Source organism: Equus quagga, chromosome 8, assembly GCF_021613505.1.
Source record: "Equus quagga isolate Etosha38 chromosome 8, UCLA_HA_Equagga_1.0, whole genome shotgun sequence".
Lineage (NCBI taxonomy): Eukaryota > Metazoa > Chordata > Mammalia > Perissodactyla > Equidae > Equus > Equus quagga.
In genome coordinates this window covers 81,064,337-81,077,543 of record NC_060274.1, presented here as the reverse complement: position 1 = coordinate 81,077,543, position 13,207 = coordinate 81,064,337, and the positions used below count along the sequence as shown (strand labels likewise).

Here is a 13,207-nt window from a genome sequence, read left to right as displayed (position 1 = left end):
AATAGCCCAGTAGCTTTAAAAAAAAAAAGATAATTTATTAAACATTGTCTTATTTCATAAAGTATTTAAAGTGATTTCCGAGAGTCCACCAGGACACAAGGAAACAGTGGGTAGCTGAGAGAATTGGAGCACAGTGACGGTAAGGGTAAGCCCAGCACACAGAAATGCTCATCTTCTGCTGGGGGTTACCACCGGTGCACCATTAATCTGACTCCATCTATCCTGGAATGCCAGACAGAAGGGGATATATTCTCCTAGACAGTTCTCAGTGCCTAAAAGCCAAGAACAAGCCAGTCATTTAGGAGTGGCCCTCTGATACTGAGACCTGAAATTTTTCTCATAAAGGTCATTTAAGGAGACCTCTGTCTTAGAGCCAGCCCGGTGGTGTAGTGGTTAAGTTCGTGTGCTCTGCTTCAGCCACTTGAGGCTCAAAGGTCAGGTGCCGGGTGTGGACCTACCACTGCTTGTCAAACCATGCTGTGGTGGCATCCCACATAAAATAAAGGAAGATTGGCAGAGACGTTAGCTCAGTGACAACTCTTCCTCACAAAAAGAAAAGAAGCCTTTGTCTTGTGTAAATTGGTGTGGCCATTTTGAAGAGTAATTTGGAATATCTAGTAAAACTAAAACTACTCTACCTTGATACACAGCAGTTCCACTGATTTGAGAAAATCACCACATGAAAAGGTGCTCAACATCACTCATCATCAGGGAAATACAAATCAAAACCACAATGAGATATCACCTTACACCTGTTAGAATGGCTATTATCAAAAAGACTGGAAATAACAAGTATCGGCAAGGATGTGGAGAAAAGGGAAGCCTTGTGCACTGTTGGTGGGATTGTAAATTGATGCAGCTGCTATGAAAAACAGTATGGAGTTTCCTCAGAAAAATTAAAGATAGAACTACTGTGTGATCCAGCAATTCCACTTTTGGGTATTTATCCTAAGAAAATGAAAACACTACCTCGAAAAGATACATGTGCCCCAAAGTTCATTGCAGTATTATTAACAATAGCCAAGACACAGAAGCAACCCAAGTGTCTATTGGGTGAATGGATAAAGAAAATGTTGTGCACACACACGCACGCACACACACACACACACACACACACACACACACACACACGATGGAATATTATGCAGCCATAAAAAAGAAGGAAATCTCACCATTTTTTACAATGTGGATGGACCTGGATGCATTATGTTAAGTGAAATAAGTCAGAGAAGGATACATACCACAATTATGTCACTTATACATGGAATCTAAAACAAAAAGCTCAAGTTCATAGATATAGAGAACAGATTGGTGGTTGCCAGAGGCAGGAGGTCGGGGGTGGGTAAAGACTGGGCAAAATGGGTAAAGGAGGTCAAAAAGTACAAACGTCCAGTTATAAAATAAGTAAGTCATGGGGATGTTGGGTGCAGTATGGTGACTATAGTTAATAATACTGCATTGCATATTTGAATTTGGCTAAGAGAGTAGATCTTAAAAGTTCTCATCACCAGAAAAACAATTCTGTAACTGTGTATGATGACAGATTTTTTTTTTTTTTTTTTGAGGAAGATTAGCCCTGAGCTAACTTCTGCTGCCAAGCCTCCTCTTTTTGCTGAGGAAGACTGGCCCTGAGCTAACATCCGTGCCCATCTTCCTCTACTTTATATGTGGGACACCTACCACAGCATGACCTGATGAGCAGTGCCATGTCTGCACCCGGGATCCAAACCGGCGAACCCGGGGCCACCGAAGTGGAACATGTACACTTAACCGCTGCACCACCGGGCTGGCCCTGACAGATGTTAACTAGACTTATTGTGATGATCATTTTGTAACATATACAAATTCGAATCATTATGTTGTACACCTGAAACTAATATAATGTTATATGTCAATTATACCTCAAAAAAAAAAGAAAGAAAATCACTTCACAGCCTCACAAGGAGCATATCCTGCAGCACCATTTTTAATAGCAAAGAATTGGGAACAACCTGAAGGAAGAATAAGTTAAACACTGCATAGTCATACCATGGAACTGTGCTGTAGGAGTGGACTAGAGTGTGTGTGTTTGTGTGCAAGAATTTTGAGTGAAAATAAGGCAGCTGCCGAAAGAAATGTGTGGTATGATATTATTTACTATGCGAAATTTTATAAAAGCCAGAAAAATGGTGGATGTATGTATTTGTATAAATAAGGGTAGTGACCCATTAATTTGGGGTGATAGGAATGTGGATATTTGTATATATTCTTTTTATTTTTCTAATTAAAGGGAAGAGTAACCTTGGTGATGTTGTGCACTGAGGGTGACCACTCCATCCTATACTAGCTAACTCTTTGAGAGATGACTGCCCTGTCACCTTTTTTTTTTTTTTTTGAGTTCATAATAGTGAATGCGTCACATCATTGTGAAATGTCAGTTGTACATTATTTCTTGTCCATCACCACGTAAGTGCTCCCCTTCACCCTCTGTGCCCACCTCCCACCCCCCTTCCCCTAGTAACCACTGAACTATTTTCTTTGTCCACATGTTTGTTCATATTCCACATATGAGTGAGATCATATAGTGTTTGTCCTTCTCAGTCTGGCTTATTTTGCTTAGCATAATACCCTCCAGGTCCATCCGTGTTGTGAATGGGATGATTTTGTCCTTTTTATGGCTGAGTAGTATTCCATTGTATATGTATACCACATCTTCTTTATCCAATTATTGGTCAATGGGCACTTGGATTGCTTTCATCTTGGCTATTGTGAATAGTGCTGCAATGTACATAGGGGTACATATGTTATTTTGGATTGTTGATTCCAAGTTCTTTGGATAAATACCCAGTGGTGGGATAGCTGGGTCATATGATATTTCTCTTTTTAGTTTTTTGAGGAAGCTCCATACTGTTTTGCATAGTGACTGCACCAGTTTGCATTCCCACCTGTCACCTTTGGTTTGTTTTTAGATGCATTAGCTCATCTAATCACCTCTGCAGGCCTTTCGGGGGAGATCCTTTAATTATTTCCATTTGTCGAATGAAACACTGAGGATTAGAGAAGCTGAAAACTTGCCTCAAGCCACTTAGTAATTCTGGCTTTGAATCCAGGCGATTTGAATCCAGAACTTGTAGTTTTAATTATTATACTACTCTACAAAATTTCCTAATATCATACAGTAGGTTGATTTGTTAGTTATCTTTATATCTGTACCCTCTCACATTGTAGGCCAAGGGCATAAGCCCAGAGGACTGGTCAAGAAAAGCAGTTCTTTAGAGATGAGAATAGTGCAGCTCCACCAACTCAATCATCTGATGATCCAGCTTAAGCTAGGTGCACATGTTATCTTTTTAGGTCATTTACTGGTGGCTCTCAACCCTGGTTCTGCATCAGAATCACCCACATAATTCTGATGAGCAGTCGGAGCTGAGATCCACTGCTCTCTAAAGTCTGGACAGTACAACGTTCAGCGTTACAATGTTTGGCGAGAGCCTGGAGGGTAAATATTTTGTGTTGAGGATCAAGGACAGATCTGTAGGTGTTGACTCTTATGACAAGACCACAGTTAATGTCTTATGAAATCAAGCCTTCTAATCAGAATAAGGCAATGCATGGACCTCCACCACCCTCCAGGCCCATGTGGACTTTAGCAGGAAGGATCTGTCTGGCCAGCTCTGTCTTTTTGATATCTGGAGGGCTGTTTGAGAAAATTCACCATGATGATTAAGCATGGGAGTGGGGATGGAAAGCACATCTGTCTGGTATTTGCCATCCCTGGCTTAAAGGAGTAGCTAAGCAGCAGGACAGAATCTTCCTTGGAAAAGAGCTCAGGGTCAGCTCTAGTCCCCTGACAAATGTGTACAGATGCCTCAAGATTCCATGCCATGGAGGAAATGTTAACCTTGGCCATGGTTCTTGGGCATCAAAAAACCCTGGAGCTCCACCCTCAGTTCCTGATGCTTAGGTCTGTAGTGGGGTCTGTAAATTTGCCTTTCTAACAACTTCCCAGGTGATGTTGATGCAGCTAGTCTGAGCACCACTTTCTAAAAACCACAGGCCTGGGGTAATAAAAGAGGGTTTTGGCTTCCTACTGTCTCTGCAACATCACAAATACACAAAGAGAAGGATTGGTTCAGGGTAAGATAAGAAGGGTTGAAGACTACTGGCAGCATCAGGGGTTCTCAAACTGTAATGTGCACAAAAATCACCTGGGAAGGTGTTAAATGTGCGGATTATCACACCCTCCCTAGATATTCCATTCAGTCCATCTAAAGTGGAACTCCCAAAATCTACACTTTAAACAGGGATCCGACTTTGAAGAAGGTGGATCTGGACGCTTTGAGAAGTTGTACATGCCTGTGCAGTTGGGATTTACAGTGCGTTGGCAAATGTGGACCCAGAAACGCTAATTAGTGAACAAATTAACATGAGGCTATGGAGAGACTTCAGTGCCCTTGGCACTCTTCCCCTTAATAAATCTCTCAGTATGATTTACTTGGGTGAGGACAGAATTCACATGCTTATGCAGTCTGTGGATGCTGTGACAAAGAAAAAGTGGGCCAAGTACATTGAATGACAGTCGGTCCCCAGAAATATCTTGACAGACTAGAATCATGGGTCAAGATTAATATGACGCAATTTAATATAATAAAGAATATTCGAGTCCTGAATTTCGGTTAAAGGAAGTGAAGGAGTTCTGTTCAGATAAAAGGAAGCCCAGCCTCTCCACAGTTCCTACCACACCAGCGTCCTAGAGAACTGTGAGGACAGTGAGTGCTAGAAAAAGATGTGGGTGCCCCCAAAGCTAAGACGGACGTAGGCAGTGTTAACAGTTGCAGTGTGTATAAGGAAAGGGAGGCGATTGCTCCATTTTCTCCTGCTCTAGCCAGACCACACCTGGAGCTTGTCTTTAGATCTGGGCACCATTTTTGGGAAAGCATGGACAAAGTGAAGTGTAACCAGAGTTGGATGTCCGTGATCATAAGGATCACATAAGAAATGGCTGATGAAAATGTGACTGTTTGGTCTGGAGAAGAAAAGATTTGCTGAGGGGGAGGTGGGAGTGGTGGTAGTTCCACTGTAGGTTATGGTGAAAAAAATGGTTAATCTTGTTCTCTATTGTGACTGTAGAGCAGGACTGGGGCCACTGTGTCCGGGTGAGACAGATTGCAGCTCTAAATGAAAAACCGTCTAGAATAGATTTTTTTCTTTTTTAAGAAAAAACTGCAATGGGGCTCCCTGGTTCTCTCATGAGAAGTGATCAAGCAGTGATGGTCCAGCATTGTTACAGGAGGAATTCTCGCTCTGGGGAAGTGAGAAGTTGGGTTAGAATTCAGCCGTAGGTTCCGTGATTCTGTGCAACCACTGACTAATATTTTTATACTTTTCGTTCTGCTTACTCAAGGGTGGCAAATAAATGGTTTGAGCACAAATTTTCAGCCTGGTGCCGCTGTCAGGCTTTTTGTCTCAAAGAAGCCGCCACGCTTCAAATCTGTGTCTGTGTGCATTTCTGTTGCTGGATTGGACTCTGAGCAATAACTGACTCTCCTCTGAAGAAGTGGATTGTGAAGGCCATATAGCACTTTTGCATGGGTTGTGAGGGGGTAGAAATGGATACTCTGTTTAAATGTAAGAGAGTAAACGTTTGACTCTTTAGGCCTCTTGACCCCTGTCTTCCCAGAAGACAGAGGGAGTGGAGTAGAGATTTCTTTGAGTCTGAGCCTCAGTATTCATCCCCCAGGAACAGTGAGGTATCAGCGTCCCGGATCAGGCCAGCGGTCCAGATAGTGAAGGTGGATCCGCCAGCACTTCACACAGAGGTCCCGGATCGGCTGTCTGAGGCACTGTGATTAGAACGTGCTTCCAGAACCCTCTGATCTTCTGTGGAGCTTAGAGCCAAATAACCAAAGCCCTCCTTTTGATCATGTAACATTTTGGAAATCAAGGTGTTTCAGAGGACATCATTTCTAAAAAGATGCATATCCAGGACTTGAATAATTTTCTTTTATGAAGCAGGCTAGATGACCAGAAATGAATATTCCATTAGAAAATTTTTTGGTGTTAATTCAGGACATAATTTATCTATTACATTTTACTGAGAAATTTTATATTAACTGGCACTGTGCAACATCTGGTCTTCAGGTGAGTTGTTTCCAAGGATGGAAGCAAAACTTGTTTCTCAAGCAAAACATGACGAAGTGTGTGTGTACAGACCCCCCCCCCCACGCCTAACAGAATAATAAATAGCTAGCTGAGTTATATGCCACTGTTTCAAACCCACTAGTTAATATTAAGTTGCTTTTTTGGACAGCCAATGGTGATAAATAATGTAGCTTTTATCTTTCTGCATTTATGTCTTGTTCCAAAGTAAGTATGCTGCTTTGATGGTTTAAAAATCTGTTCATACTTGTGTTAGGGATTTTGGGAAATGTTAATATGCTGAAAGACAAGAAATTCTGTAGTCCTTAACTTGTTTTCTACAAGAGGAGTATAGGATCTTATCTTTGCTGCATGTGCCATTTTCAGGAAGCCAGGAGAGGAGAAAGTGGAACTAACATCTGGTGAGTGTCTGTTCTATTCAAGCCAGACACTTTGCTCATTTTCTCCTCACAATTTCCCATTTCCTACAAAAAACCCCTGAAGATCAGAGAAGTTAATAGATTTGTCAAGGTGCAGGTTTGTAATAAGGGAGCACCAATTCAAACCTACGTCTGGCTCCTTCGGAGGCACATACGTGGTGTGTATATCTCCTTTGCGTCTTCTCCCAAACTGTCTATTCTTTTCTAAGTGAACATTTCTAAAATAAGTCTTAAAATCAGCCTTTGTTGCCAAAACGCTTGGCAGTGCCTTTGTCATTTATTCTTCCCCATTCTTGGTAGAAATCAGAGTTCTGTTTTCCCGATAGAAGCCCCAGGATGGCGTATGTTTGCATGTCTTGTGCCCGTTGGACGTTTAGCCAGAACACCGTTTTCACCCATGCCTGACCCGTCAGCTTCTCAAGGTGGGTGGCAGTGGTGAGAGAGGACCCAGCTCCTCTCAGAGGCACAAGCAGGGCATTTTTTTTCTTTTTTTTCTTTTTTGAGGAAGATTAGCCCTGAGCTAACATCTGCTGCCAATCCTCCTCTTTTTGCTGGGAAAGACTGGCCTTGAGCTAAAACCTGTGCCCATCTTCCTCTACTTTATATGTGAGACACCTACCACAGAGTGGCTTGCCAAGCGGTGCCACGTCCACACCGGGATCCGAACTGGCGAACCCAGGTGCCGAAGTGGAAGGTTATCAGGCCGGCCTGATAGTGCAAGCTTAACTGCTGCACTATCAGGCCGGCCCCAAGCAGGGCATTTTTGAATTGAGCAAAATGCATGGGCCTTTTCACACCTGTTGGATTTGGCTACCAGGCGGTTTGTTGAAATGAAAGCAGGTCCCAGAGTGAATTCCGTCACACATCAAACCCTTGTATTAGATAGAAGGCACATAGCCTGTTCCTGTAAGCTCAGGAAGTCCCACCTCTCTGTCCTGGGGCACATTGACAAGTACACACAGGAGAGGTGGACTCAGGGCAGATATGACAGCATTCAGCAGGAGGATCAGCTCCCCTACCCAGTGAATCAATGGCCAGGGGATGATGGAACCTTCTGGAGAGACTGCAAATGGTCTATTTCTTTTTTTGTTTTTTTTTTGCCTCCCGAAAGCCCCAGTGCATGGTTGTATATCCTAGATGTAAGTCCTTCTAGTTCTTCTAATGAGCCACTGCCAGAGCTTGGCTACTGATAGGTGAGTGGCGTGGTTCTGTGACCGGGAAGTGGACCCGGGCTGCTGAAGTGGTGAGAGTGCCAAACTTTAACCACCAGGCCATCAGTGCTGGCTCCCAAATGGTCTATTTCTTGACCTGGGTGGTGGTGATGTCAGAATTTGCAAATGTAAAACTTCATAGAGCGGTCAGTGCTTTTTGGATTTGTTCACTTTACTATATGTAAGTTATGCCAGGGAAACTATTATATTTTGTTCAAACCAATAAATCCCTTGAATCAGAGGTTTTCTGTGGGAAAGTCCCTGGGAAGGGCGAAAGCACGCAAGGGTCTTTCATATGTACCCACCTCATCACCTCATTCATCCCTGAATCAGTGGCCCTGACCCCTGGCCAATATCCACCTCCTTTAAGGGCTTTCTCTTTGCCGTTTTGCTAGGTCAGCACTGAGAAGTCAGCTAGTTGGAGGAGAAGACACCAGGCTTCCTTGTGACTCCCCTTCATCGAGGTCCTCTGTCTTAGTATTCCCAATATGGTCTTCCTTCTAGTGACACCCAGGCCAGCCCACAGCGTCCCCTAGGTTGGGCATGATAGCTGCCTCATTCCGCATGGCCACCTTACCCTGGGGGTGCCTTGTCTTGGGCCACTGCTGCCTCCATTCTTTATTCTGCCCTGTTTTAAGCATATCCTTTCCCCAGAATTTGACTTCTTTTGCCCTTTAAGCCACCTTTGGTAATTTTAACTGAATTTCTGATGAGGCTAGGCGGGAAGGTTCTGGGGGATGAAACAGATATATTTCCCTAGGCAGTAACCCCAGGCTCACCCCGGGGAATGGATGTGGGAAGGGCTGTGGATTCCCGCCCTTTGTTTTCCCTGAAGGAGAAAAAGAGGCAGCCGGTGGTACTTGCAGAGGCCTTAACTCTGCTTACATGAGTATGGGATTTGGCCTGCTCACAGCCCTAGACTAAGTAGCTGATACCTGGGAAGTGAGTTTGGCAGGGTTAAGAGATGAAGATGACCCTTTCTATTGGTTACCTCTGGGACAGGGTTATGGTGTTTCTGATTTGGCACAGTTTCAGAATTCCTGTGACTCTTATTTTATTTCCTCTGTACTTTTTTTCTCTCACTTCTTCACCCATCACACACCACCTCTTATCCCATACTCACTATCAGAACTTCAGCCTTAAAAAACAATACTCGCGGACCGGCCCCGTGGCCAAATGGTTAAGTTCGCGTGCTCCACTTTGGCGGCCCAGGGTTTGGCTGGTTCGGATCCTGGGCGCAGACATAGCACCACTCATCAGGCCATGCTGGGGCGGTGTCCTACATGCCACAGCTGGAGGGACCCACAACTAAAAATATACAACTATGTACCGGGGGAGCTTTGGGGAGAAAAAGGAAAAATAAAGTCTTTAAAAAAAAAAAAAAGCAAACAATACTCACACACACAAACAGAAACCCTTTGTTAGTATTCCTTATCCACTGTGGAGTCGGTTGTCATGGCAGTGGCTGCCCCCACATACATCTCATCATTTGGGGTTCCTATCAGTTTTTTTTTTCTCTTTCTTAAACAGTAACAGCCAACATTGCTATTAAACAAACTATTAATATATCTTTACTGCCTCTCTTGGTAGTTTTTAACTAGATTGCATTTGCTTCTAACTTCAGGTACAATTAGTCATGCCCCCATGAGTAAAGCTAACTTTATGCAGAGGCTGGTGTTGGTTTGCTTTTATTCTTATTTATTTTTGGATCCAATGCATAATGCACACAGAGATTTGGAGAGTTTCTATGAAAGCAACATGGGAATTCAGTTCTATGGCTACAGGTACCTTAATTTTATTTTCTGAGGGTTTTATATTTCTCCTCATTGTCTTGGTTTATGATTTTCATGGTCTTGTTTATGATTTTAGCATACTTATTTTTTAAGTGCAAGGGAAAAGCGTAAGAGATTTGAGTACTTAATAATTAAACAAAAGTTGATATAATATCTAACCAGCTGGTTCCTGAATAATTACATAATGTCCTTTCTTTAAAATTAGACTATATGAACACTAATAACTGAATGGATGAGATATAAATTTTTTTTTTTATTGTTTTTAACATGCTTAGGAAAGTTGTAGAATTGATTTGAACTTAGTGTGTTAAATAAAAGTCTGGCCTTCTGAAGCCTAAACCAAACGTGTTAGTCACCCCTAACTCAGGGCTGTTCACCACTAAGGAGCGGCGGGTGGCAGCCCAGCTAACTACCTGTTAGGGGTGTCCCTGTCTCTGCCCTGGTTGATGCCCTTCCCCAGTACAGATACTTGGCCATCTTGGAGGTTAGTACTGTGCTGCGGAAAGGAGTGGGGCGTTACCTCTTCAAAGCTGGCTTAGGATGTGCTCCTTCCTGAGTCTTTCTAGTCCAGCTCCTCAATTCTCTTAGGTCCTAGAGATAGGGCAGTAGCTGTTGTCACCAGGCCTGGCCATGAGGCATGTGAATTTCCAGCACCAAGGTGAAAGGCCTGGAATCTAGCCCACATTCGGTCTCTTGTCGGCGGCATGGTTGGGCAAGTTATCTAACTTCTCAGTGACTCAGTTTTTTTCCTCCATAAAATAGAGATAGTACTGTCTCATCAGACTGTTGATTAAATGAGATGATGCGTGTGGACACTCCTACTGTAGTGCTTGGCAGTAAGTAGTATGGACTCAACAGATGATCATTGTTTTAATTACTGATATCCGAATAGATAATATGGAAAACTCTGCTTTCTCTCATAGTTTTTGTCACGCTATGTTATAGTTTTTTGTCTTCAAAAACCTTTGGTAGAATGAATCTTCTACCCCATCTCCAAAAAACAGAAAGAGGTTTTTTAATTGTAGTAAAACACACGTAACATAAAATTCACTTTTTAACCATTTTCAGGTACAGTCATGCACCACATAATGACGTTTTGGTCAATGACGGTGGTCCCATAAGATCAGTACCATATAGCCTTGAGGTGTAGTAGGCTATACCATCTAGGTTTGTGTGATGTTCGCACAAAGTCTCCTAACAACATATTTCTCACAACTTCTCCCCATCATTAAGTGACCCATGACTGTATACAATTCAGTGACGTTTAGTACATTCATGATGTTGTACAACTATCACCATTGTCTAGTGCCACAACATTTTAATCACCCTAAGGAAATTCCGTAGCCACACCCCATTCTCCAGTTCCTCCAGCCTCTGGCAACCACTAATAGGCCTTCTGTCTCTATGGATTTGCCCACTCTGGATATTCCATATAAGTCAGAACATACAATATGTGGTCTTTTGCTTCTGGCTTCTTTCACGTAGCGTGTTTTCAAGGTTTGTCCGTGTTGTAGCATGTATTAGTACTTCATTCCTTTTAATTCCTGAATAATATTCCACTGCGTGGATATGCTGTCTTAGTCTGTTTGGGCTGCTGTAACAAAATACCAGACTGGACGGCTTATAAGCAACAGAAGTTTATTCCTACGGTTCTGGAGGCTGGTAGTCCAAAATGAGGGTCACAGTGTGGTCAACGGGCCCTCTTCCAGTTGCAGGCTTATCATTGTATCCTCATGTGGTGGAAGGAGCTAGCGAGCTCTGTGTGGGCTCTTTGATAAGGGCATTAATTCCATTTGTGAGAGCCCTGCCCTCTGGACCTCAGCACCTCCCAAAGGTCCCGCCTCCTGATACCATCACATTGGACATTAGAATTTCAACTCATGAATTTTGGGGGGACACAAACAGTCCGACCATAGCTTATGCCATATGTAGTTTATCCACTCATCTACTGAGGGACATCGGCGTGGTTTCTCCCTTTGGGTATTGTGAATAGCATTGCTATGAACATTCTTGTACAAGTTTTTGTTTGAATACCTGTTTTTAATTCTTTGGGATATATACCTAGGAGTGGAATTGCTGGATCACATGATAATTCTATGTTTAATTTTTTGAAAAACTGCCAGACTATTTTCAACTATGGCTGCACCATTTTACATTCCTACTAGGAATGCCCAAGGGTTCCAATTTCTTCCCACACTTGCTATTTTTTAATTTATTTTTCAATTATAACTATCATAGTGGGTATGAAGTGGTATCTCATGGCTTATGTTGGTTTTTTATGGTACTGATTTTGTGTGTGTCTGGACTCAGATTTTCTTACTAGTGCTCTTAAGCCTGTCATATTGCAAAGCTACGTGGAAAACCACCAATACACGATTTCCAGTAAGAGATAGATGTAAAGCATCTTTTCCTTCACGGCCCCTGATGTAACTAAGCATGTGGCTTGCGGTCTGGAGGGTAGATAAACCACTTGCAGACAATCAGTGGCTAATTTAGATGATGTCTGATGCCTCTGACATTCTCCTCTAATCCTTTTCTTTTGGTTTTAGGGATTTCCTCTGGGTCACCCAAAATGCTTTTAAAACGTATTGGATAAGAGCTGAGCCACCTTCTGCACTCTCTGCTCCACTGTCTTCTGATGGCATTTTGACTACATCAAGGCCAAGTGACCTGCTGCTCATGATGAGTGATGAGAAGAACCTTGGGGTGTCCCAAAAATTGGTCTCACCTTCCAGGAGCACAAGTAGCTGCTCCTCCAAGCAGGGAAGTCGACAGGTAAAGTTTCACTAATGCAAATTTTAAGATGCAAATTTAAATCAAGAAGCTTGCAGATTAAAACATGTACATTTACTTGGGAACTCCTACTTCTTAGTTTAAGAGCACTTGCTCTCACTCATATCTTATCTGAGAAGAGTAAATCTTGGATAAGTTTAATAATGCAGCTTGAGTGCCTACCAGATGAGAGGAACTGTATTTGGCTCTTTGCATTATTTTATTCAATCCTTGCAACTGTCTCCAACACAGATATTAATATTTCTATTTTCTCCATGAGGAAGCTGAGTCAGGCCAACTAAGTTATCTGCCCAAGGACACACAGCTAGTAAGAACAAGAACCAAAACTCCGTCTGTTTGACTCCAGAGCCCACACTTTCCTTTATACCCTACCAACCAAAACAAAAAAATAAACAATCACTTTTCCAGTAATTATAATGTCCTCCCTTTACCAAACTTTATGACAGCTTTGAACTACAGACTGCCCTGTTAGTTACTTTGATTCTCACTTGCTTTCTTTCTCCAATGGACGGGAAGCAAATCAACAGAGAAGGGCTCAAGAGGAATTAAGTGGGAAGAAGAAAGAAGTGAAACAAAAAACTGAATAATTAACTCCTAAATAACTGTCAGCTTATTATATGTTGTTTCTTACTTTCCTTTCTAATAAATCTCTGTTGGAAGAATTTGCTGGTTTTAGATCGATGGCAGTAAATGCACATTAATTATTGTAATTCTTCCACCTTCAGTTAAGGAGAGAGAGGGTGGGTTGTCAAAAAGCTGTGGGTTTACAACCTAAGTAGTCTCTGAGCCTTTTCAGTATCTGCTGGCTGTGCTGGCCTTGCCTTCCCGCATGGGAAGTGCTGGCCTAAGATAT

General features: G+C 42.5%; 1 protein-coding gene across 7 annotated transcripts in view; it reads left to right on the top strand.

Annotated features, from left to right (window-relative positions):
- The window catches only part of OSBPL3 (oxysterol binding protein like 3), a 173,052-nt gene that overhangs the window by 75,769 nt on the left and 84,076 nt on the right, over positions 1-13,207 (top strand). For all 7 annotated transcript variants that reach the window (XM_046669449.1, XM_046669452.1, XM_046669450.1 and 4 more), the window contains one exon: positions 12,111-12,336. In XM_046669449.1, coding sequence (XP_046525405.1) covers positions 12,251-12,336 — 86 coding nt within the window. In that variant the 5' untranslated portion in view covers positions 12,111-12,250. The remainder of the gene's footprint in view (positions 1-12,110; positions 12,337-13,207) is intronic.